A 26,788-nucleotide genomic window follows, 5' to 3' on the forward strand; every position below is an offset into this window, starting at 1 on the left:
TCAACAGTGACGTGGGTGCCGATACGCGAGTGCGCCGACTGTTTGTTTGAAGACAGGAGGTACTTCGTTTTGTCCTCGTTCACCACCAGACCCATTCGCTTTACCTCTTTATCCAGTTCGGAGAAGGCAGAACTAACAGCGCGGTTGTTAAGGCCGATGATAGTCGATCGAGAACCAAAGCTGCTTTCGATAAATAACGTAACTGGTAATATAGTGTTTACGTTCTTATCGTTAAGGCTTTAGATCCCTCTGGAGTACGAGAAATTATGCCACTTGTTCGGAAGCTTTAAGTTTGCTCCACAAAAATTCATTTTAGGGCTTTATTCAGTACATAATGAGGTATAGACAGATATTTGGCTTCCAACAAAAAATCCAAATAAAAATATTTTTTTCTTATTTATATGAGATTTTCTAAATTGGTAAATGTAATGTTTTTTCGAATAATTGGAACAGTTTAAAAAAGAAAATCAAAATCTTATGAAAAATATGACGTTAGTTGATAGAAACCGAGTTTACAGCAACCGTAATTTGTGTCCGATCACAGAGTCATGTGCATGGCTTAGAATAGATAGTTTATCTTAAAACTTACAGTTAAAATTTTAAGTCGATCAGATAAAAATTGCGCAATATAGTTCAGAAGTTATGGTTTCGTGACAAACAAATTTAAAATTTCAAAATATGGTGGTATAAGTGTAGCGATATATTTGTTTCCAGAATTAAATAAAAAATTTCAATAAAATTTATAGGTGCTGTCGACAGATCTTCCAGCAGATTCCCTCAAACAGTACTTTTTTTTAATTTTTCTCAAAGTGAAAAATTTTTATTAATAATCAGAAAAATCACTAAATTCAGTTATTAACCTTCTGCTGGACACCTTTCTTAAAATCTTCTGTTGAGCATTCGGGTCTGGCCTTTTTCGTTCTGTTCGAGGACTCTTCTTAAAAGCTTATATTCATAAATCGATACAAAATTAAATTTTAGGAAGCTAGCTGGAGGTTTAAGTCCTTAGTTATAATAGAAATGTGTTAAATTCACGTTCCAAGTCGAAGATGTATGGCCGGGTGTCCAACGTAGGGTTAAACAAAATCAAAAGTCCAAACATAAAAATCCTCACACGGAAGACACCTGGTAACACCTGAAGATTTTCTTAATACTTACTAGGAAGACACATTTTTCATTTGGCCTGTCTTTATGAAAGTAACTTGAAATTTTTTAAAGCAAATAGACAACTTATTTGACTTTGCAGTCAATATTTATCGAAGTAAATTAGGAGCTGGAAAATGCAAGTGGAGAGAACAATTTTTTTTAATAGAAGAAATATGTATTGAAACATTTATCTCAATTGCTTTAAGAATTCTGAAAGTGTGTTGAGCGATATCAGTGCACGTATCCGCTGTTGTCACTCCGTTTAATATTTGCGGTCGATAAAGCAGACTGCAAAAGGGCACTTGGAAGCACGGCTTTCATTCGCAGAAAACGCACGCACAAGAAAAAAATATGCGGTTATGTTTATATTCATAAAAACATGTATTATATAAAGCGTTTTGTTTTAATAACCATATATTCTCATAAAAGAAATTACTAGTGAAGGAGCATTATTTCTTTTGTTAATTTCTGTATAATACAATTGTTTTTTGTAGATTTCAATATAATAATAGTAATTAATAAATATTTAATAATATACCTTCGGTATAATTTCTACTAATTTTGAAATTACGTTAAACAAATTAAATTTGGCTCTTACTCTACTTATTCACGCCCTGTAAACTCCCTATTCTATATAAATTTCATAAATGCAACCGTGTAACCTAAACAGCTGTTCATCTTCGAAAATCACAAAACACTTGACTTGTAGATACTTTGTTTTGCTTGGTTGTTCGACAAGGCCGACAAGTAGATAGATAGACAGATAGAAGTGGTGCGAAAGCGGTTAAAAGCGCAACAAACTGGAAAGTTTTTGGTCAAGAAAATTCTCAAAGCTTTTGCAAGCCAATATGCAGTGCCAATAGATACTCGGAAAGTAAAAGAAGGCCAGTGGCAGTCGGTTTTGTCAAAGCACCGCGTAAACAACGCTAACGTTCGGATGTACATCGAAATTTCGTGCTATTTTTAACTGATTTTCATTGCTGCCGGGAAAGTGCCGCGGAAGTGGATACAAGTGTTTCTGAAAGTGAAGAATATTTCGTTGCTACAACATACAAAATAGCGATACAACGTTACCTCAACATAAATGCTAGAGTAACAGCCACACGACGCGTGCCTACGTGACGTCATTCGCAAATCAAGAGCCAACAAAATTTGTGCGGTGTGTAAACTAGCTAGGAAATATGATACACAATAGCAATATAATGAGCGCTTAAAGTTGTGACTAAATTAAGAAAAGTTATATTACAATCAAAAGTAAAACGTAAACATCAGTGGTCGCTCTTTCCACAAGTTTATCTAATAAAGTTGCAAAAATGCAGGCCGAGAAATTTTTATTAACCCGCTTTGCTCGGACTTGTTTGCGTTTGATTCAAACAAAACAAAAACAAACATGCCAACAACAATCACTATTATCACAATTAGAAAAACAACGTAAACCGTTTCACGTATTAGGAGGCATTAAACTTGATATCAACACTATTTTCACTGCCAATGCCGGCAATGTTGCCGGTGACTTTTCTCAGCGGCGATACCAGCATTACCTCCTCCCTCGCTTCCAAAACAAGCAACCAAACAGCCATAGTAACTTAGTAAGTTGCTACAATAATGACAACAACAATGTCAACTTCCGTCAGCAGAAAGCCAATATTTATACGCAATCTACAACACCGTTGCGGGGTAAATATCCCACTGATACGGTACATGAGCCCCTGTGCTCGGAACGCGCACGTGAATTGGTTTACAAGTTGAAGGATTCCGAAAGGGAAGCTATCAAGGTGGCTCTTCTGAAATACGATTCTGAGCGCCAACGGTTGGGATTAGAAGGTATGTGCATACATGTGTACATTTTCAACGTTTGCAAAAGCCTTACAGATTTTAAGTTTAGTTAGTTGATTATTGAAGTATTTTGGCAACTGATAATATTTATTTTGAAAGGTTTTTGTTTTCATGTCAATGCTTACTTTTAATTGTTTTTGCACATAATTATATTAATTATTTTTCTATAGTATATTTATAGTAATAAACCAGCTTTTTGGCGTATCTTTTATGAGTACAGTAAAAGTAGACAAGACACGTTTGAGTGTCTTTGAATCTGTTTGTTATTATCAATTGTTTATTTTTCAATTGAAACATACAATTCATTAGTTACAATAAGTTCTCCTAAGTCTGTATTTATGGGCACTGAGGTATGTTTTTAGGGATTTTTAAGCTAAAATTTTAAATAAGTTGAAAATGTATAAATAATATGGTGTGTAGGCGGCCTCTGTAGTCGAATGAATTGTGCGCGATTACCATTAGGTAGGGCTTGTGTTCGAAACCCACTGTGGGCATGAAGCACGAAAATTACTGGAAAGTTTTATTTTATTAGCGGTCGCCCCATGGCCGATAATGGCAAGCCTCTGCGAGTATTTGTGCTATGAAGAAGCTTCTCATAAAAAGCCATTTGCCGTTTCGAGGCGGCATAAAACTATAGGCTCTTCCATTTGTGAGGCAACTTCAAGACGCACACCACAGATTTGAGGAGGAGTTTAGCAAAACGCACAAAAAGGGATATACGGCGCTAAATGTGTATGTGTATTTACATAAATACGTGTAAGTAAACCTTTAATCTTTATTCATTAAGGGGAGAGCCTGCTTTAGAGGCTTCAAAAAATCGATTTTTTTGTGGTTTGTTTTTTTGGGAAGGAAAGAAATATTCGATTGAAACGAAACTTTCAGGTTTTATTGTTATATATTTCAACAGTCTTCTCAAATTGTATCATTAAAATATATGTCATGTTGCGCCTGGTACAAGCATTTTGCCGAGGCGCCTCGAGAGTGCATGTGTCGTGCGGCGGGAAAGATGCAGGTCGCAATTTTCATCTGACACCAAAAATCCAAAAAAAATTTTATTTTAGTATAGTATAGAATTCAACAATTTTTCGCTAATTAAAAAAAAAATCATTTTTTTGGAAAAACAAATTCACTTTAGATTGTTTAAAAAGTGGGTTAATCATAACTTTCTTAAGGTCTTTTAGGTTCAACTAGAAGAGAATTTAATTCCGAATACAATCAATGTAATCTCGTTCCGATAGGACGTTTAACTTTTTCCCTATCTTTCCCGCCAATTAGGAAAAATCTTAAAAATAAAAAAACCGAGAAATCGCACTTCGAGCGATTCGTCCGCTCATATATGTACCTGCTCGACGCTTGCTCACAATTTCTTCTGTAACTCTGAAAATATTTTGAATTTGCTTCTGAAATTTTGAGGACACATTCTTGGATAGTTTGGGAAGACATTTATGCAAAAAAAAAAATAGAGTTTTTGAAGCCTCTAAAGCAGGCTCCGCCCTTAAAAATTACTTACCTTCTACTGCATAGATAAACTAAAAACAAGAACATATACCAAATTCTCTTCAAAAAGAATGATAAACGAAGCCAATATCGTGTTTTGCGAGTCGATAAACCCTGCATACATACATATGGACCCATACTCACATGCACATTTGGGGTTGTACAGTAGGTTCTGTTTTTATGCGGCTTTTTTTTATGCGGTTTTGAAATAGTGCGGTTTTTTTTTTAATTACAAAATGCATGTCGACCTATCGGGAATTGTACATATAAACAAGATTCTAAACCAGCTAAGCAAAAACTCATCACAGATTACATCAGAAATGCTAACCCTACAAGTATTTTATTTATTATTTATTTAATTATTTCAGATTCATGCGGTCTATGGAACGTATCTATAGTAATAATATGGGACTAGTGCCCTTTTTTATGCGATTATTTCAGATTTATGCGGTTTTAGCATTTGAAACGTATCTATAGTTTTACTATAGAACTAGTAGCTTTTTTTTTTTTTTGCTGTTTCTTGCGGAACGTATCTACCGCATAAAAACAGAACCTACTGTATATCACTTTTTATTAACTTGCCACATTATTCAACTCTTCGCAGCCGCATGTTGCAGGTGATGAATGTGAAATATTGGCTGTTGCATATGAAAAACAAATTGCACCAAAGGGAAGGAGCTATCAAAAGTATACTCGTAAAACTCTACTGAAATCTTCGAATGGGTAGAATGTTGCAACTAAAACGGAAGAGGAGATATACATATGTATGTAGGTATGTATGTGCGCAGGAGAATCCCATAGGCGAATGATATACAGTTGCATATAGCTTATCCGCTTAGCACCTTTTCAGTTTTGCTGATGTTAAGTTGCACGTAATTTGAAATACGTGATTGGCTGCAGATACACGCGCATATACACCTACATTTGCAGATACATATACATATATTCTTACCTATACATGTAAATGTGTGCTCCTTGGCTTGTTCTAGCTAATGTATGCCTTACACGCTCACCCAATAGGCCGAAAGTTTTTCAAGATTGATTTCTTTTAAATCGGAATGATGTGTGAATTTTGGCATTGCTTGTTCAATTTATGAGCTGGTAACTTTATAAATCAATTATTTTTAAGAGAATTAGAAATCAGTTGTCGATTGTGTAATTATAGAATAGTAAATTTTGTGTCTTCTGTAAAGTATTTTTATCTTGTATTTGTAATTTTTTTTAAATTCACTTAAAGCCCTTTTTTGTTCTTCTAATAAACAATTTGTGAAATGCACATGACCACTCATTTCCGTTATTTTTGGTTTAGTTGTTTAGTTGTGCGCACCTGAAAAGTCAAAGTCATCTGCTCTGCTTCAATCTTTCATGTGGGATTTACTGTATGCCTTTGTTATTTTACACTGTAGTCAGGTGTGTCTAGCACCACCAGCATGACACGCTACTTTGCCAGCTCGTGTGCGATTTCTTCAGTAATCAACTGTTTATTTCATCTTGTTATAATGAGCCATAAGAATACCTACTTGTAAATTCTCCCTGTAAAAAGGTTCATATGCCCTGAAGATTTTTATTTGATTACGTTTTTTGAGGTATTCACACACAACCTTCTTGTGCTAAATAATTCGTATTTGTATGATTTCTTCCATTTGTGGAGCAATATCAAGATGCATGCCACAATAAGGAAGCGGAGTGCGAAAAAGGGCGTATGCGCCAATTATATATATCTATAAAAATATATGATTTCTTCTCCTATGTATATGTATATTACATCCAGTTGCAAAATTATAAACACACCACTTTTTTTTATAGAAACATAGTTCAATCTACAACAAAAACTATATACCTTTTTAAAAATTCCATCAATTCTTTGAACACTTTAACTAGAATTAAAAAAAAATTTGGGTATGAGATTTTATAGTCCATTGAATTTTAGTACAGCAAAATCCAACTTTCAAGTGACTACAAAATACCGTTGTTTTTTGCCAATTTTGTTTTATTGGGGATGCTAGGCTTTTTGTTTCAAATAACGAAAATTCGAGCATGTATCGGATGTTTTTAAGAGCCTGAGAACTTAAAATGATAATACGAAACAGAAATATTGTTGGAATGAATTGTTTTTATTATAATCCGGTAGATAATTTCATGGCATTTACCATTTGAATTTGATATTCGGCATATGTCCGCCGCCGCTACGAGTTTCATAGTCAATTCGATTAGTCCAATTTTCGCCTACTTTAAATTTAAATGAGCGCAATCAGCAAAAACGCGATACAAACGATAGCTTCAATTCTTGTACGAGCTGTATTTTATTGTCACGCAAGCCAATATCTTTACGTAAAAATTTCCAGGTAGTCGAAGGACAAAGACCAACAAGTTGAGAATGACGACGAATCGACATTTCAGCGTCTTCTTCAACACTTCGCTCTATGCAATCCCGAACAGATTTATCGCGTACACCCTTTTTGGGTGTTTGGCCGAGCTCCTCCTCCTATTTTTGGTGTGCGTCTTGATGTTGTTCCACAAATGGAGGGACCTACAGTTTTAAGCCGATTCCGAACGGCAGGTATTTTTTTTATGAGGAGCTTTTTCATGGCAGAAATACACTCGGAGGTTTGCCATTGCCTGTCAAGGGGTGACCGCTATTAGAAAAACCGCCAAACTTTACTGAACCGAAATACCAACACAATTGGTTCTTAATTTTTACTTCATTCCAAAGGTTTTTTGAAGCTACTTATAGGATCGAGAGTTTGTGCTGGCTAGAATGGAAATATAATTTTTTTTCTGCATTTGCTGTGCGTTTTAGATTATTATCGCGCATATAAAAACAATAAAAAAAAAAACACCAGTCTAACGGTTAGACGCGATGGAAGCGAAACCTTCCGTAAAACAAACTGAGAGAGAATAAGACGAAAGCAGCATTAGGAGCAAGATAATTATAGGTTCATTATAATATTGCTATAAAGTTCATATTTTATTTTCTTCATTTTTTTATTATTCATCCTCAATGTTTTCAATTTCAACAAATGATACGAGTGGCTTATGATAGCTAAAATATGATACAAATGCTTTGGTTTCGATGTTGTCAACATGTCTTTGAAATACCGCGTCAATGGTTGTTTTTGATCGTGTTGTCGATTCAGTGCGATTGTTACACATTTTTAAATTGAATGTTGTATTGAGAACGTCAATTAAAGGAACCGCTGTGTCCAATGCAAAATTTACGTTAAAATCGCCACTTAAAATCATTGGAACTTTATTGTAATCTTTTCTAAGTATCCGCGATACTTCTGGTGTATACTTTATTAAATTTTCGCGAATGAATTCCGTAATGCTATTTATTGATTTTTTTTTCTGTCGATATTCACGACACTTTTCTGCATTATTTTTCGGCATAATTGCGGTAAATATTTAAAAATTAAAATATTTACGAATATAAAAATACACACGCGGTTGCTATTATGAGCGTCCCCAGCAAAACCTGCGTGACCGAAACTCTAACACAATTACATTTTTTTGAATGTTACAAACACATATGCACGCAGGTTTTGCTGGGGCGTGACCGAAACTCTAACACAATTACACATATGCACTCGTATTTGTTTGAAAATCGACTTTTTTTTTTGGTTCTCCGTCACCTTTGGAAAATGTGGAAACAGTAAGCAAACTTTATTCATATATTTTTCCTCATTTTTGCATCAGTAAAATTAAACAAACGCCGTAGCCGAATGGGTTGGTGCGTGACTACTATTCAGAATTCACAGAGAGAACGTCAGTTCGAATCTCGGTGAAAACACCAAAATTAAGGAAAACTATTTTTCTAATAGCGCTCACCCCTCAGCAGGCAATGCAAAACACCGAGTGTATTTCTGCCATGAAAAAAAGCTCCTCATAAACATATCATAAAATAAAATAAAATAACTGTATAAAAAAAAATTTTTTCTTGTGATTCGAACCAAGGATTTTGGATCGGAAGCTCACATTGCTAGCCGCTCGGCTATCGCGCCATGCTGTCGGCGCTGGCCTAAAAGTTATTTAGTTCGTCGCTACGTGTATATGTAATATTCGTAGCCAAGAGTGTCGCTTTTTTGTTTCACTTTTTCTCAAATCACTCCCAACGATTCTAAAGAAGTTTTCACTTCAAAAATATGTATATTAGCTAGGAGTGTGCCACCTGTATTTTTTGATCAGCTGAATCTGGCCAGAAAACTACCGGAAGGCCTAATATTGGGAGAGGTGAGGTCTTTCGCCTAAATAATTAATTTGTCCTTGAATGTTGGAATTCGTTACAATTTACCGTTGTGACTGACTAGTGCACTCCAAGCACATTACTCTCCTCTCGCCTCAAATGAAAAATGTAAAGCAACGCCCAGGGAATCTGTTCACGTGAAACTCTATAAACGGCAGTAGAATTACTGCTGCCTAGGGTTGTACATATGTATGTATTATATGTATCTTTAAGGAGATACAAATTTATTCTAACAGTCAAGCGAGATTTGTATGCTTTGTTTTGTTTTTGCAGTCTGGCGATTTGAATGCCAAAATTTTAATCAAAATGTAAGCAAACAAGCAAAGCAACAGCAAAAAGCAGATCACTCATTCAAACCATCTAATCGGAAACACAAAAAAAAAACAAATCAGTCGCTCTAGTAACAACACCTATCAGTGCTAAGAAAACAATACATTCAAGTATTTTCTATTCGCTTGTTGATTGGTCATACAGCGACTTTAATGCTCTTCGCCTCTCTGGCAACAATTATGTGCGAGAGAATGAACGTTAAGTGAGCTAAATGACGTCGAGTACTGCTATTGGCTCACTGGCGGTGCATGCTTGTTTGGGTACCAGGTTGCAGGGAAACTATATTAGTAATCCATCATTTATTTGCAGTAGCCTAATAAATCCTTATTTATGACACAATGTTTTGATTTGAAAATTCTCCCTCAACCTTATTACTGCTTTGCTGGTTTATTGGAAATTACAAAATTTACCTTTCGGATGATAAATAAATGATTTTCCGTCGGGTCTAATGAGTGATTTATGTTTCGATGCTTCATAATATTCTTTGTTTAACATTTGATGCCCGTCTCTATGTATTTAGCTGTATACAATATTTGAAACTTGTATAAATTCGTGTGTGCAAAAATATGTGTACTTACATACATATGTACATAAGCATATGCAAAAATTTAGCTTGTTTATAAAAATAACCTCAATATGTACATTACGTACATACATATATCTCATATACACTGCAGTTTGTATGTGTATTCGGGCATTGGAATTTCGCATGTGCTGAAAGGTGTGCTCACGCATAGCAAGGGAAATGGTCGTTAAACAAATTTGGCTATAAAAAATTATCACTTTCGCAAGTTTTTTACAGAGTTCATTTCTAGAGAAGTGTTTATCGTCTATCGTATGAAAATTCATAATTCTGGTATCAGTTAACTGAGAATACATTAAGTGCATGCTGAGAGCATTCTGTGATGGTGCTCACACTAACCAACGTAACCGTACGCCCATATCATATAGTATGAAACAACGATCTACGATACTACGGAACGGAACGGTGGTGAGAATTCATTTACATGGGACTCTCGTTAGTTTATCGTGGCAGCTGATGCGGACGTAAGTTTACGTTGGGGAGTGTGAGCACCATGAGCATTTTGATGATAGTTTGTTTTAAGTTACCGAAACAATTTGGGATTTCTATCCGGTCAAGCAATGCCACTTCAGCAGCATTCGTCAGCATTTTATGCGGAATATTAAAACAATAACAACAAAAGTACTCTGTGAGCTAATCAGTATCGACTACTGCTCTAAAAGACGTTCTTATTACAGTCGACGTCTACGTTACCGGAACAACTCAAATCTATGTTCGATCAAGGGCTGTCCTTCGAACTCCACACAAGTTTACGAGCAATGGTTTACGCTTTCATAACAACAGCTACTAATCTAAAGGAATGAAACCAAGAAATACACATTTTATTACTTTTTTTTCTAGCTGCGTCACTCTCAACAGCTAGCGCATACTTTTCTGCCGTAAAGTGATTGCTCCACCAACTGTGTGTGTATAATATTTTGGAGAGCTCGACCCAACTTGTCCATACATTATGCACAGTTGTTATGTGTTATACATACATACATACAAAAACACATACATATACGAGTAGACCCAGCTGTTATATGTAGATTTGTTCACATGCACATCCTACCAACTATTGTTTACAATATAAACATTTCGATCCACTATTTTCTCTTTTTATGCGAATAATTAACATTAATTAAGAAATTTTAACGCATTAATGCTTCTATTTTGATTCCGCTTGGTTTTGTCATTTTTTGCTAAATTTTTTCATATTATGTTTGCGCGACAGTTCGCACGTACTACACTTTATTATATTCCAAGTAAACACTAAATTTTTTGTTGTGTGTTTTTTAGAAAAATACATTTTTTTGTAAAGAGCACAAAAAACGGATTGGAAGTATCATAAAACAAACACATTGGTCACACAACATGAAGTACTAAAGGTAATGAATTGAAGGGGCGTTCATAGGACATCATCACAATAAGCCGTTTGGCCCATTAAGGCTTCTCTGCACCCTGCGGTGAGCGAGCCATAGCTACCGAAACCTAACCTAACCTAAGCCTGGAAATAAATGCATGTATTTGTGTGGTAATCTGAGTATGTCAGATATGTTAAAAATAAACTTTCTTTACATCTAAACGAAAAAAGCAACATTCATAATGCGTCATAAAAGTGTCCGTAAATTAGTCATTCACTCGTGCAGTCAAAACCACGCGCTGTGGGATAAAGTCTCTGCCAGACGGGAGTTGTTATCAGTTTACAAATGCTTACATAACAATAATGTTTTACATAATTTGTCTTATCTGTAAATCTTCGCAGCAATTGACGAGATTTCTTCGCAGCAGGGAATAACTTTTCTACGTACATATGTATCTACGTGCGTTCATATTTTTATACTCGCGCACTTGTGCACAGAGGTACCATAATTTGGTCACATAACGGTTGTGTGCAAGAGCATAAAAGAGTCGAGATTTTTATAGATACATATAAGGGTTGCCGTGAAAGTCGTCCTAGATACTTAAGGACGTTATTATTTATAATTTGCATATATGAAATGTGCCCTGATGCCTTGACTGCTTGACAAAGTTTTGAACTTACGATTTTTCACTGTTTCTTACTTCACATCAATAAAAAAATTTTATTTTGTAAGGAAACTTTCTAGAAATTTTTTTAACAATTTTAGCTGTCTTGGTTCAAATTTTATTGATGATTTCTATATATTGACATACACATACACTAAAAACAGAAAAAATCAGAACGTTCAACTTTTATTATTTAATTCTTCTTGATTTACGCGATTTTGGCCGAGTTTAACAAAGCGCGCCAGTAGTTTCACACTAAGTGAAGTCAAGTCATTCTCCACTTGCATTTTCCAACGCAGAGAAGGTCTTCCTTTTCCTGTGCTACCCCCAGCTGGTACCGCATGGAATACTTTCAGAGCCGGAGCGTTTGTAATCACTCCGAAAACATAACCCAGCCAACGAAGCCGCTGGATCCTTATTCGCTGTCTATGCTGTCGCAGAGGAGGACTTTACTACTCAGTTGCCTACTTAGTTCAAAGAAGCACTTGTTTGCAAGAGAGATTCTACGTCGGATAAACGAAGCCTTTAAAAAAAAAATAATAATTGGCGCATACACTTCTGTTAGGTGTTTGGCCGAGCTCCTCCTCCTATTTGTGGTGTGCGACTTGATGTTGTTCTACAAATGGAGGGACCTACAGTTTCAAATCGACTCCGAACGGCAGATATTTTTTATGAGGATCTTTTTCATGGCAGAAATACACTCGGAGGTTTGCCATTGCCAGCCGAGGGGCGACCGCTATTAGAAAAATGTTTTGTTTTTATTAATTTTGCTTTCACCAAGATTCGAACCAACGACTTCTCTGTGAATTCCGAATGGTAATCACGCACCAACCCATTCGGCTACGGCGGCCGCCTAAGTCTTTTACATCCTCGAAATCATAGCTGTCGAGAGTGATGTGGGTCCTTGAGCTTACAATTGAGAAAAAGTGGGCGTACTACAAAAACGAAATATTTTTTTAATAATCTTTAAAATCCACTGTCTCGAATTCGATAGACTTTGAATATCATTTCATATAACCAAATTAAATGGAAATTACCTATTATTAATGTCATTGAGACGACTTTCCCGCTAACCCTGTGGGTACCAAAATGCTCAGAAGGAGTCGATTTAGCCACGTTTGCCCGTCCGTTCATCCCGTGTGACTAAAATTAATATATTTCCATGGACCTCGGGTCACATATTACCTTATATTCGAGGCAAGTTAGTATTGCAAGTAGCTGAAATCGGTCAAAAGCGACGCTCACCTTCATATAACGGTCACAAAAAAAAAAGAAAAGAAAAAAATATGGTACCTCTGTTATAAATGTAGCAAAATTGCTCAAGCTTGTTACAAATAATGAACTCAAAAAGAAATACGACACAAGTAAAAATTGAAAAATAGGCAGTGCCACGCCCACTTTTGGGTAAATGCGTGTATCTTAATAAATTTCGCCAAAACTTGATGCTCGTATATTAGAGCCGGCATTCAGGTAGTTTAGATCTGACATAAATATTCTTGATACCGGGTAAAAACCACGCCCACTTTTTATATGTTAAATCAAACTTTCCCTCCGTACGTCTGAGGTTACAAAATATAGCACTATTTCTCTATGTTTTTGTTTGATTCTAGAAATTAACAGCCGGCCCAAATTAAATTTTACTAAAATGTGCGTGGGTATATAAAATTCGGTTCGGTCCGGTCTGAACTTAGCACCTCCTTACTTGCTTGAATGTATTATCAGCTTTACTTTTAATATCTTTCGCTTTCGCTTTCATTTTTATTTACTTGATCATCTTTTGCTGTGCTGTTCTTCTGCTAACTATTCTTAAACTATTCCATAAAATTGTTTGTTCTACGGTTTATTGACCTTTCACACCTCCCTAATCTATTCAGTTGCTCGTTTAAACAAAAAAAAAGATGGGCAAACTACATACACGTCGAGTATGTATGTGTGCACAGCTATTGTTATAACTAAATAAAAGTTCATTTGTTTCCACTTATCAAGTTTGAGACCTTCAAAAGCTACAGCTGTTCGATTAGTTTGCGCTTCACATGCACTTGCACGTGTTGTTTTTGGTTTTTTGTTACCCAAACTTTGCTTCTACATAATTTGCTGCTTATAGTTCACTATTTATTGCTAGCTGGTTCACTATTGTGGGGAGGGGGCAGAAACTTTTTTAATTTATCTTTGATTTTATGCTCACATGTCAAACTCAGCTGTCCCAAATGACTATCAGTAAGGCTGGCACACTTCCAACAACGCCTTTGAAAATTTTTATACCAGAAAGAGGTTGCGCTTATCTGAGCAGAATGGGTAATGGAAAATGGAAAAACTTTTTTTTTTGTTTTTAATCTGGACATGATACACACCGCACCAGAGTCTGTCTTAAGGCCGTGCCGCTGCTTTATTGCTCTGTTAGCCATGATTTGGACATAATTTTACATAACATAGACCATCCTACCATACCAGCATCACGTGTTTCTGGTTAGCCTAACCTCAACTTCACATAGAGAGCTGCAGGTTTTGAGTATTAAGTTGTGTATTTTACGAAAATTAAGAGCCGTGAGAGAATCATGCTGCCATGTAATTTTGCCACCTTCTTTGAAAAATATTCCTCCAAATATACCAATAAATAGGTTTTTCGTACAAATGTAAAATATATGCAAACGCGTCAAACCGAATATAAAGTCAAAGCAAAACAAAACGTAAACATAGACGGTGGAAAATATCGCTAATGCAATTGTGATGAAGAGTTGAAGAGCTGAGTAACAACCTCTAATTTTTTATGAAAACTAAGTAAAATCTAGTCTTGGCTAACATTGGCGTAAATTGTTAATAGTAAAAATTGAAAAAAAATGTTGATCCATGGAAACCTGGTCACTGATGAGCCTACAGGTTTACGTGTTAAGTTTGCATAAAAGAAGTTTGCAACCAAAAAGAAAATTATAATCATTTTATCATTTCTAAAATTGGTTTCCAAGAATATTCACTAAATCACAATTGGACCGTCTGAAGGGAGTAACCTCCTAAAACGACAAGCTTTAGCCAATAGGAGAATACCGATAGCCACAAGCTTGGTTGATAGTGTCTAGATGTTGTTCCACAAATGAAGAGACCTACAATGCTAAGCCGACTACAAATGGCAGATAATTTTTATGAGAAGCTTCTTCATGACAGAAAGACACAGGTTTACCGGCAGCATCCTCTTAATCCAATTTTCCAAGTCCTTGGTGACGGTTTCTCGCTCTATCTCACGCATGGCTTGCTCTATATTCGCTTTAAGGACCTGTATCGATAATCAATTGTTCCCATAACATCGGTCCTTCACGGCATACCACAAAAAATAAGTCTAACGACGTCAAATCGCAGCTCCGTGGTGGCCAATTGACGGCGTCGAGGTGGCTGATAGTTAGATTATCAAATTTGACGCGCAAAATATCGATTGTGGCATGGGCGGTGTTTCAAGGCCCAAGATTGTCGCAAGTCCATGCCCAATTGTGCTGAGTTCATGTAGCGCTCACCGTTGACTGAAATGGCATTTCCAGCAACATTTTCAAAGGAAAAAGGACTCCAAAATCCGCACCAAACTGTCACGCTTTAAAAATGCATTGGCTTCTCGATTGTCATGTGCGTATTTGCTGATCTCCAGATGCGGCAGTTTTGCTTGTTAACATGGCCGCCGAGATGGTTAAGGGCTTCGTTAGAAAAGAGATTTTTGACTTCTTTTCAATGCACTGCTTGTGCTACACAACATTGACTTTCGAAATTAGTTTGCAATTTTTCCCAACGCAGTTCAAGCGCAAAGCGATTCATTTCGTTTCGCGGAGATATGATACTGACTTTCCGTCAAGATTTCCAGCGCTAAAGAGTCAAAATAACATATGATTTAAAAACAAAAAACCCACTATATGGACTACCCTGTATGAGAAAAAGTATAGAATTGATAACAAAATCCAAACCAGTTATTTTACTAACTAAGCCAAGAATTGCACATTATTATATATTTTATATTGAATTTCAATTTAGTTGAAATCTTTGAGTTTCTTGTAATTTAGTTTCTTTACAAATTTTCAAACTAAAGTCTCCGTCAACAGTTTCAAATCGTGCCGATAAGTAAAACAACTTTCCTAGTAAAAATTGATTACAAGTCCAACGTGAAACTCAATACAAAACTTTGCTATTTAAACTTCCTCTGTCAGATGGCAAGGGTAAACTGGGTGTGTACATACATACGTACATAGAATATAATACATTTGAGCAGCTTGATACATACACTTTGTGCCTTTGCACTTGAAACTTACTCTCGTAGATACGCAACATAGTCTTTAGACAACTTTTGCGTGTCTTCTACATAGCTGCCTTGAGTTAAACGGACAATGTAATATCTATAAATTTATATGTGTCTGTTTGTACGCACTTACATTTATTGGTTATCTGCTTTATCAGCTCTTTCGCCTTACACTATTTTTCAAGATAAGCTGCTAATCTGATATTGAACTTAAAGTTTGACACTAACATTGTGCACTCTAACGTAGCTACTTATTGCTAGAGTTGGATTTAACTGCAAAAAAGTTTTGAAAATTTTCAACTTGAATTTATATATAATTCTTAATTCTTAAATTCTTTTTATTTTACTATAATATAGTAATTCAACAGTGTGAATCACCAAATAATCAAAGGTTTATAAAAATAAAATATTTTATATTGTCACAATTTGAGTTAAAAACAAAAATACTTCATGACTCAAGTGAAGACAAGAGGAGCGAAATTCAAATTTCTTCCAAGTAGTGCAGTACAATGAGTTCATAGTTTATACTCGAATAATGGCATAGTATTGCTTAAGACGTTAAGTTACCTTAGGGCTTGAAAAAATTAATATGAAAGGAAAAAACAGCTACTGAAAAATACTCAGTAAACAATAATTAAAGGTTATGTAAGATGTCTAATTTTCACCCTGTAACCCTGTAAGATTAAGGGATTCGACAAGTCCAAGAACTCAGTCAGAAAGATACAGATAGATATAGAAAGATTACAGTTGAAAGGTAAGAGAGGCAGAATAGATACTCGTACACTATGGATGGTAAGATGGACGAATTGGTATTAGGTCACTCTTCCGCGAATGTCGATGAATCTTAAAAGATCCGGAAGAGAAGTAGTATGAAGTTTATCCATACTCAGTACATCGCAACCAAACAGCCCAAGTCTGATTATAGAAAACGCCGGTCAGCTGCAGATTCATCTTGAGCTACTTAATAAATCCGTGATGCCCTCCTGCAAAAGCAATTTTTTATCTCAAAAGCATAGAAATAAAAACTTGTGATATAAAGGTTATCAGGCAATACTGTTTTTGTTGTGCAAAACGTGGACAGAAGAGGACGTTAAGTTTGTGCATATCTTTAGAAGATAATATGAAAAGAAAAGAGTGGGTAAAATCGTGCGGTACTTCTTTGAAACCACGTGAAAAACTTTGTGTGTATCTTTTTTCGGTAAAGGATATCGAGATCGAGCTAGATCGGAAGAGCGCGAAGTTGTTTAGTGATGCTCTTTTGATGTACCATATATTGAAATTTTGCATTGCTAGAATGAGGCCGAGACGGGCCATCCCTTGGTTGACGCTTTGAGTAAATCCTGACAGAGTAAATCCCTTTTCATATAAAAAAGTGTGTGTAGCGTAGTACACATAAAAGAAGTGAAACTTTCAAGGCAGACAAAGAAAGAGGGAGAGACCCGAGAGAGAATGAGAAAGAGAGAGAGAAAGAATATATCTAAAAAAAGTAGGCAGTGTTATTTCTCTCTAGAAATTAGCAACCACAAGGAAAAATAGCCTAAAGTGTGTCTAAGATATATAGAAGGTATAGCTCTCTCTCTCCTTTTCCTCTACGTTATATATTTTTTCTCTCTCGCGAAACGAAAATGCCCAAAACGTTGCATGACCTTGAAATTTTACTCTCCATTCTTGCTCGTCCATCGACGCCTAAGATGCTTCACTTCAAAAGTATAGTTTTATTTAAAGGAATTTTGATTAAGATCGTATTCCGCTTGTCGTGGGTTTCTCCTTGAAAAAGAATTGACCTATCTTAAGGGACGACTTGTGAAACTTGATATATTCAAATCTAACGTCAGGCAAATACTCTCTGAGGAGCAGATTAAAAAGTTGGAGTACCCAAACAAAGCACTCCACATGGGTTGGGACGATATGGCGCAGACTATATCCAAAATTTATGCATGGATTAACATAAAATTCTAAGAATATGAGAAAAATCTTTTTTGTGGGAAACTTATAGCTTTTAGGATTTATGTGTTCAAAGCTTTTGTGAAACGTAGCGAAATTTGCAGAAATCGTTAAAATGGATGCCAATCACAAACATTGGCACAAATTCACGGGGATGGTTAAGTTAAATATATAAATAATTAAGTACCACTCATAAAATAACATTAAATTATTCTATGATTTCCCCGACCCTTTTCAATTTTTTACCACCTTTTCAGAAAGGGTCAGAAATTCTTGCCTCTCTTTAACTTACTTCCAAATTACATCGGTGGAATAAGTAGCATTCGAAATAAGTTTTTTTTATTGCATTGTGCTTAGTGCTAATGTAAAATAATTGTTGCTTTACACAGGGAATAAAGTGAGCCAAAGATTTATTTCTTTTGATGTTAAAAAAATTTACAGAAACACAGTACAGAAATATAATAAAAGCTTCTGAATATTTCATATTTACTTGCAAAGTTGGTGCTGATGTTCTCAGAAGCAAACTTGTAAAAGCCAGCCTCGCCTTGTATAAATACTATAGCCTAGTAGAAATTCCACAAGTTCGAGCAACGAGTAAAGTAAAGTAAATAGCCAAAACAAGCTATCCTCCCTATACACCAGCTGTCAGCAACTCAACGGTGCTAGCCTGAAACAGGCCTGCTTTGCTGCTTTCCTTGCTTGCTTTGTTTTGCTTTGCTTTACTTTGAAAACTTCTATGGTATCATGCATAGCTTTGAACGCGGTCAGAATAATAGCGAAAAATGAAGCGATGCGTGAAATTGAAATGTCAAAGGTCCACACAGCGCTGTCAAATAGAATATTGCGCTATTCGAAAATTTAAAGCGCTTCAAGGCGCATGAAGCGAAGCTGCCAAGTGGGTATTTTTCATACGAGAATTGCGTTTTATACTTTGCGTCCTGCGTCACATTACGTGCGATGAACTGTAATACGATACTTTTTTAGTAAAGTTTGGTATTTTTTATCATAAACTTACATATAACTTTTTCACTCACGAGCTTTATTTGTTATTTTTTGAGTGAGCTGAAAATTTGATCTTTAGACGATTTGATAGTCACGCACAAACCCATTCAGCTCAGGCGGCTACAAAAATAATTAATTTTCACTTTGAATAGATTTTCAGTGCCATGAATTTTGTTTTGGTATTCGTACATTAGGTGGGTTTCGCCGTTGAAATCCTGAAATATTCACCAGGTAAAATGCAGCTTTGCTGTAGGCGCGAATATTTAAGATCGGTATGCAAATATTCTGAAAGACAAACATTGGAAGTTTAGTCAATGGAGAGTTGGTCAAGAGAAAAGAGCAGAAATGCAGTGCACATCAATAGAAACCAGCCACACTGAAAATACTGGTTAATTTACCTTTACGCGCTGTATATGAGCACGCCTGTGTATTTAATTTGAATACTAACGGCATTCGACGAAATCCTCCCAGCCTTTCATAGACCCTGAATTGCAAGCATTCACGCAGCACCCACCAGCCCACGAGCAAGCCAACGTGTGCAACTGGAAAACCAAATATTGGCACAAGCAATAACCAACAACAACAGGAGTACATAGCAGCAGGCAGGCAAGTCCTGCAGCCAGCCGAGGGTATATAGTATATGTGTGTGTGTGTGTGACTGTGCATACCCAATAGTTTACTCGATACATGTACTTGCATAATTGTTCGTTGATGTGTGGTTTAAAGCACTAAAAGTTGCCTGACTGAAAGTTAAAATTTTTGCACGACTTGCCATTTAGTACCCCTTCCGTTCGGCCATCCTAGCCAGCCAGGCTTTGTATGGCATATCGGATTAAATGAATGTGCGATGAAATGCTTGAAAAAATAATTCACTCAAGCTCAAGGTATATTGAAAAAGGACCTACTGGTTGAGCGAGTGAATGTGCAGGACGAGGAGGAGGCAGAGGCAGAGAAGTATCGAAGTTTCGTAGTGCATACAAATTTATAAACGTGCTTTGGTGGTCAAACCAGTCACCCCATTGCGCTCTTTATGTGAGTTGAACAAGCGTAAGCTTTTTTGCATGTTTTTACGTTTGTCGACTTTATTGATGTTTTTTTTATTTAAATGTAACTTGGCACTATTAATCACCCTGGGATTGCTATTCCTATCACGTGCAATGGATTAAATTGATGACAATGAAGTGCATGTAAGCGATTGTGTATGTATGTACTTATGTAGAAATAATTGTATGTATGTGTGTATGCAGTATTTAGCTAGTTTTTAGTCTTGTGCCTAGGCGAGTTTAACTCTCCAATTTACAAGCCCAAGAGAGTCGAAAAACGTTCTTAAATTAAATTCGTATATTGTGTGTGTGTAATTGGCGCTTACAACTTTTTTGAGAGTTTGGCGAAGCTCCTCCTCCTATTTGTGTTGCGCGTCTTGATGTTGTTCCACAAATGGAGGGTCCTACAGTTTCAAATCGACTCCGAACGGCAGATATTTTGTTTGTTATGAGGAGCTCTTTCATGGCAGAAATACACTTGGAGGTTTGCCTGCCGAGGGGCGACCGCTATTAGAAAAAACTTTTTTCTTCATTTTGGTCTTTCACCGAGATTCGGACCTATGTTCTCTCTAAATTGCGATGGTAGTCACGCACCAACTCATTCGGCTACGGCGCCCGCCATTCTTATAATCGGTTGGGAAAAAGAAATCCATTATTTTCTCGGTAAATGGCTGTACTGATCGATAGCTCGTAAAGTATCAATCAAACAATTTAAAGTTTATGCTCGTCAAGGTGACATTCCACACTAAAAAAATGCTTTGGTTTTTTTTGTTTGTTCCTCTCAGTTATGAGTTTCCTGTAAAGTTTGGTTTATAAATTTGTTCAAAGTTAAGTTAATAAATGCAATACGCCATCTTATACTTTATGTGTTCTCACGTCTTTTCATCTGTGGAATGAATACTTAGGTTCCTTCACAATAATGGATATCAAGCGAATGAGGATATATCTTCCTATTATAAAAGAAAGTTGCGTACTTTCCAACTTCATCATCTTTTGATAGACTTCCAAGCAGCTTACGACAGCAAACTAGGAACCAGCTCGTCTTAGCGATGACAGAACTCGGTATTCCTGATAAGTTAATACATTTAAGACGCTCGACCATGCAGAATGTAGGGAACGTAGTAAGAGTTCAGAACAATCCGTCACGAGAGTTCGCCACCTTGAACCGACTTCGGCAAGGGACTGGGCTCTCAATTCTCCTCTTTAATATTGCCCTTGAAAAGGTTATCAGGGACTCTGCCGTAAATACAAGGGAAACTATTTTGTTTAAATCGGTTCAATTGCTGGCGTACGTGGACGACATAGACATAATCGCATCCTCGCTGCTGAGTTTGAAAGAAGCCTTCGCAAGTATTGAGAGAGCAGCAAAATGTATGGGTTTAGAAATAAACGAAGCCAGAACTAAAACGCTAGTTTCAACTACATCGGACTCTGTCAGGCACAATGTGGGTCAAATACTAAAAATCGGTGACTATGGATTCAAAATAGTGAAGAAATTTAAATACCTTGGGGTAATCATTATTCCTGACAACCAAATTTCTGCACAAATCGGCCACAGAATCCTTATATCCAACTGCTGCTATTTCTCGCTGTGTCAACACCTAAAGAGTCACCTCCTAGACAGAAAAACAAAGATTTCACTAAACGGTAGTGAAGTGTGGACACTCAAAGATGCAGATAAACAGAAACTGCTGATTTTCGGGAGGAGAGTTCTGCGAAAAGATTTTGGCGCGATATGCGATAAAGGCGAGTAGCGAAAACGCTACAATCATGAACTCGAAAAACTATATGCACATCCATCTGTGATAACCACAATCATGATCAACAGATTGAGATGGGCAGGTCACTTATTGCGGGCTACGCGATTTTGGTCGAGTTTAACAAAGCGCGCCAGTCGTTTCTTTCTCCAGTTGGACACACCAAGTGAAGCCAAGTCCTTCTCCACCTGATCTTTCCAACGCAGAGGAGGCCTTCCTCTTCCTCTGCTACCACCAGCTGGTACCGCATCGAATACTTTCAGAACCGGAGCGTTTGTATCCATTCGGACAACATGACCTAGCTAGCGTAGCCGCTGGATCTTTATTCGCTGCGCTGTGTCTATGTCGTCGTAAAGCTCATTCAGCTTATTGTTCCATCGCCTGCGATATTCGCCGTTGCCAACGTGCAAAGGTCCAAAAATCTTACGCAGAATCTTTCTCTCAAACACTCCAAGCGTCGCTTCATCGGATGTTGTCATCGTCCGGCAGGTCACATATTGTGGGCTAACATGGATTACCCACCTCAGCAAATACTCCTCTGTAAATGCCACAGACAGTGAAGAAGGGGCCGCCCGCCGCTGAGATGGATAGACGGTGTAGAAGAAGACGCAGGCTTATAGGAATTTCGGACATGGAGGATACAGGCACGAAACCGAGACAAATGGAGGCATATGCTACAGCAGGCGAAGACCCGACCAGGGTTGTCTAACCAACAATGTTGATGACTTTTCAACTTCGTTTTTCTTCCTGTTTTACACAGCCGTAGTATGCATTACTACCGCACTACATTACTATACGGGATCTATAATTTGATGGGCATATGGATAACAAAAAGGTTGATATTTATCGCACGGTGTAGTAAAGTCTTCTGTATGGCACATTTAAAGAAAGCTGTGCGCTCAAATTTTGCTTTACAGGGTCCGGCACTCGAAGTATAACCAATTAAAAACGCCATAAATTTAGTTTGGAAAATTACTTTTATTCAATTCAAAGAAAAAAATGTGTGAAAACAATAAAAAATTAAGAATCAATTTACTTTTGCTTGATATGACCACCTTTTGCCTTGACTATGACCTTGAGACGGTCCAAAAACGAATCGCAAACTGCGAAAATGTGACTTGCCGGTATTTTGGCCTAATCGCGGACAATGGCTTTTGGATCACAATGGCTGCTAAATCTTTTAGTTCGGACCTTACTCTCCAAAATGGTCCTAAAAGAATAATCCGTCGGATTCGCGTCTGGTGAATTTGCCATTGTGCCATTGTGTGGACGTTATGAAGTTCGGCACGTTGTTTCTTAGTTATCTCGAGCTTTGTGAGACGGTGCCGCGTCCTGCAGAAACGTTCATGATCTGCCACCTAAATGTTTGTCTGCCAACAGCTTCAAAGCAACCTCCAGAATGCTTTCTCGATAATATTTTGCATCTACCTTAACGCCAGATTTGATGAAAACGATTGGAGGGCGCCCATCTGCTGTTGCAGCAGCCCAAACCATTACCTATGGCGGGTGCTGCCTCCTGGTGCCCAATCGAAGACTAAAATTATCGTTGAACGGTCGGTAAAATAAACCCTATCGTTTTGGGAGTTTACGAATTGCTCAATTTGAAAAATGTTCTCGTCAAAAAACACAATGTTCGGGAATTGACCGCTTTCGGCCAAACGAAGCAACTCTTTCGCTCTCTCACGTCTGACTTGTTGCGGCTTTGGTGTGAGATCATACGCCTTTTGGATCTTATAAGGCTTGTCTTTGAGATCTTTTTTCAGTATGCGATGGATGCCACGGTCATATATTTTCAGTTCTTTTGCCATTTGATTGGCACTTCGTCGGGGACTTTGCTCAAGTCGCTTCTTCACTTTTTGTACCATTTCACGTAACGTTGCAATCTTTTGATGACCACCTCCATGAGGTTTGGCGATGCTACCAGTATCATTTTAACCAGTAATGGTGCGATAAACAAAAACTTTATTTGCTTTAAGATGCTCACGAACAATCGATGGTTGTGATTTTCCAGGCAGATATAATGTAATCACAATATTACGTTTGAAGTTCATTACTAATTTTCTTTTTTCGCGCTTATTCTCCACCAAAATGTTTCCGCGGGCTTGTCAACAATACTCTGGACTGTCATTTAGCCAAGGAGACCGCTGATGCACCAGCTGCGCGAGCGGTCTGAATTTGGTTACACTTCGAGTAAATAAATATTTTTAGCACTGAACATTTTAAATCGGCATTAAGATCGCCTGCTCGCGTTATCTCCACCTACTAAAATGAAACTAATTTTGTTAATAGAACAATACAACATTTTTGAGTATTTGTGGGTAAAAAAGCAAAAACAGTGTGACTCAGTCAAACAACAGTGCCTTATCTCCCAGCGCTTTCCTTATACAGTTATGTATTCTCCATGCGAGTCAATAATCAAAATTAAATGTCAAGGGTAAACGCTGAGTTTCTATGAGACGATTTTTGATCCAACTTTTAGCTGAATGCAACAGTTGAATGCGACGATTGAATTTCAGTAAATCGCTTTCAACAAAGTTGGTCGCCCGCCATTTTCTGCCATTCAACTTTTTTCCCCCAAGTTTCCTTACATCCTCTACTATGTGTACGTCCACTTTGAAAGTGAAATTATAGCGAGAGGTTACGTTGACGATTGTTATTTATATAAATTATAAGTATAGGAATAAAATCAATATAAACAAGTTTTTTTGAAATGCTAAGAGCATTTCACCAAGTGTTATTATTTCTCTTATTAATCCAAAACATGCAAATATTTTTTGCTGCATTACTTCTGCCAATGTTTTTGCATTACTTCCTCTTAATTTTGTGGTTGGCTTGTGCTCAAAACGAAGGTCTGTCTGTAAGCGCCAACGAATCAAAGTAAACAGCAAAACTATTTTCCACGATTAGTAAAGTTTGAAAATTGCCAACGAAAAGCAAACAACCAAAATATTTCAAAGTTACAAATTCGACTTAAAATAAAATTTTAAATTGCAAATCCGATTAAAATTTTGCATAAAGTATTTTGTCCCAGTTGCTGTTACAACAGTTTTGCCTTCAAAAGTATGTAAATTTGTCTTGCAAAGCTCAAATTTTTAGCAGTCCATTCAGTGAAATTTCTCACTTGAATAGATAAATGGCATTCTTTGATAAATGCCGGCAGTCAGTAGCGTCCTCTAAATGCACCATTTAAATGCACATTAATTAACACAAGACAGGAAAAGTTGCCAACTGTGTTGGACGACTGATATTTCCGTGCGTTTTCTCTACTCGCACCATTCAGCTGTTGTGGAATTAATGAAGCATACATTTGCAATTTTCGTATTTGTTATCTGTTAGATAGGTAGAAATTTCAAACTGTTGTTGCTAGTGGTGCACAACTATTAAAGCGCAAATTATGCTTTTCTCAAAATGGCAAAGACTTGGTAGAAGTAGCCTTAATTAAGCAGAGTTGTGCTCTGGAAGTTGTGCAGAAATGGAAAAGGTTCTTTAGTAAATTTGCGGTTTCTTGTTTGTTTTTTTTTTATTTTTTTACTTTCTTTCCTAGCCAGAAACTAGCTTGGAATACAACTACAATACTTTCCTACTTCTTTCTAACTTAGCTGTAATAACTTTTGTTCACACCATCTCCTTAAAATTGTTGTGCTTGCTTTTTCTCCCACTTCTGTTCTCCTCCAAAGTTCCACAATTGTTGCAATCAGACTGTCATAAATGTCTAAAACTTTCGTTATTTAACAAATAAACTCTTTCTAACTTTTACATTCGAATCAGCGCGTAGTTTGGTTATGACTTTGCCATGTGAGTAGATGTGAGTATGGCATGATCTGCTTGAAATACACAATAAGAAAAAAACAATTTTTTTAATTCTTCGTGGCAGGTCTAAATGTTTTTGTTTTTGTCAATTTTAGTATAAATATGTCGATATATCGCTAAACTGTTTATTTTTAAAGTCAAGAAAATGTGATTATATGGGGAAATATAAGATAACATAGTTATGTAAATCGTAACATGAGATGTTACCAGAGAATGTGAATGAAATCAATACTCACTATGATCTTAACATTAATATTGGATTGATCCTGCGTCCTGCTTAATGACGGTTTTTATGCTCTTAAGCATTGAATCAAGTAAAATTCTGTATTTTTGCCGTGAAATTACATAATTTCAAACTTTTTCAAGGGATCATATCTAGCTCACTAACTCGGGTAAAGTTCTATGATTTTTTTCATTCACCTCAACCTTAATTATGTGCCAAAGGGTGAAAATTTTGGCTATTTCCAGGTCATCCCAATGTTAAAAGAAATTTTTTTTTCACTCAAATAATTCTTTATCTAAGATATGCAAAACGTTCATAATATTAGTAAAATTGGTAATACACATCACGATGATCGATAGCGATAGATTACCAGATGACGACAAAGTAATGAGACATGAGAGTAATTCTGGCTGTGACGCAACTATAAATAAACAAGAAAGAGAACCTCGTTGCATGGGAATTCGCTACTGAAGATCAATGACAATGAAAAAAAGTACAACAATAAAATGAATACAAATATTCAACTACTACGACACGAATCAGCTGATTCTGTCAAATTCAATGAAACCAACGTAGTGGTTCATAGATCTCGCCACCTCAGTACTGATGACGTGGATTAGGTAGGTAAAACATTGAATTAAATTTCCTTAAACGGATTTGTTTTTAATTTTAAAGATCGAATTCGGATCACATTTTAACAGTCGTGCAATTTTACTTAAATTCTCAACTTCTTGTTTTTATGCGTATTTTCATATTTCATTTCATATTCCTTCTAACCGATAAATGGGGAAGTTTTGGAGAATCTTGCCACACACCTCTCAAATGAGTAATGAGGTAGTTTTTGTTGAAAATCGCACTTTCCTGCTAAGAGAGCTATGAGCGAGTTTTGCAGAATCATCCCTCAAGTCTCCTATATACATAAACAAATGAAGAGTAATTCTTGGAACCTCCTAAACAAGCAATTAAAGAGTACTTATAAAAACCTCATAAGTGAACAATAGGAAATTACTTTACAGAACAGCAAAATTGGCTGTTACGAAGAGATAAGACTAGAACATCTTTTGGGTTTAACTCAATAATTTAATTCTGCCAAAATA

The 26,788-nt window shown here is 36.5% G+C and overlaps 1 protein-coding gene across 2 annotated transcripts in view; it reads left to right on the plus strand.

Moving 5' to 3' along the window:
* The first annotated feature begins 1,864 nt into the window (after positions 1 to 1,864).
* LOC128862909 (transmembrane protein 65) overlaps positions 1,865 to 26,788 on the plus strand; it is a 72,856-nt gene continuing 47,932 nt past the window's right edge. For both annotated transcript variants that reach the window (XM_054101733.1, XM_054101734.1), the window contains exon 1: positions 1,865 to 2,970. In XM_054101733.1, coding sequence (XP_053957708.1) covers positions 2,460 to 2,970 — 511 coding nt within the window. In that variant the 5' untranslated portion in view covers positions 1,865 to 2,459. The remainder of the gene's footprint in view (positions 2,971 to 26,788) is intronic.

Source organism: Anastrepha ludens, chromosome 5 (assembly GCF_028408465.1).
Source record: "Anastrepha ludens isolate Willacy chromosome 5, idAnaLude1.1, whole genome shotgun sequence".
Lineage (NCBI taxonomy): Eukaryota > Metazoa > Arthropoda > Insecta > Diptera > Tephritidae > Anastrepha > Anastrepha ludens.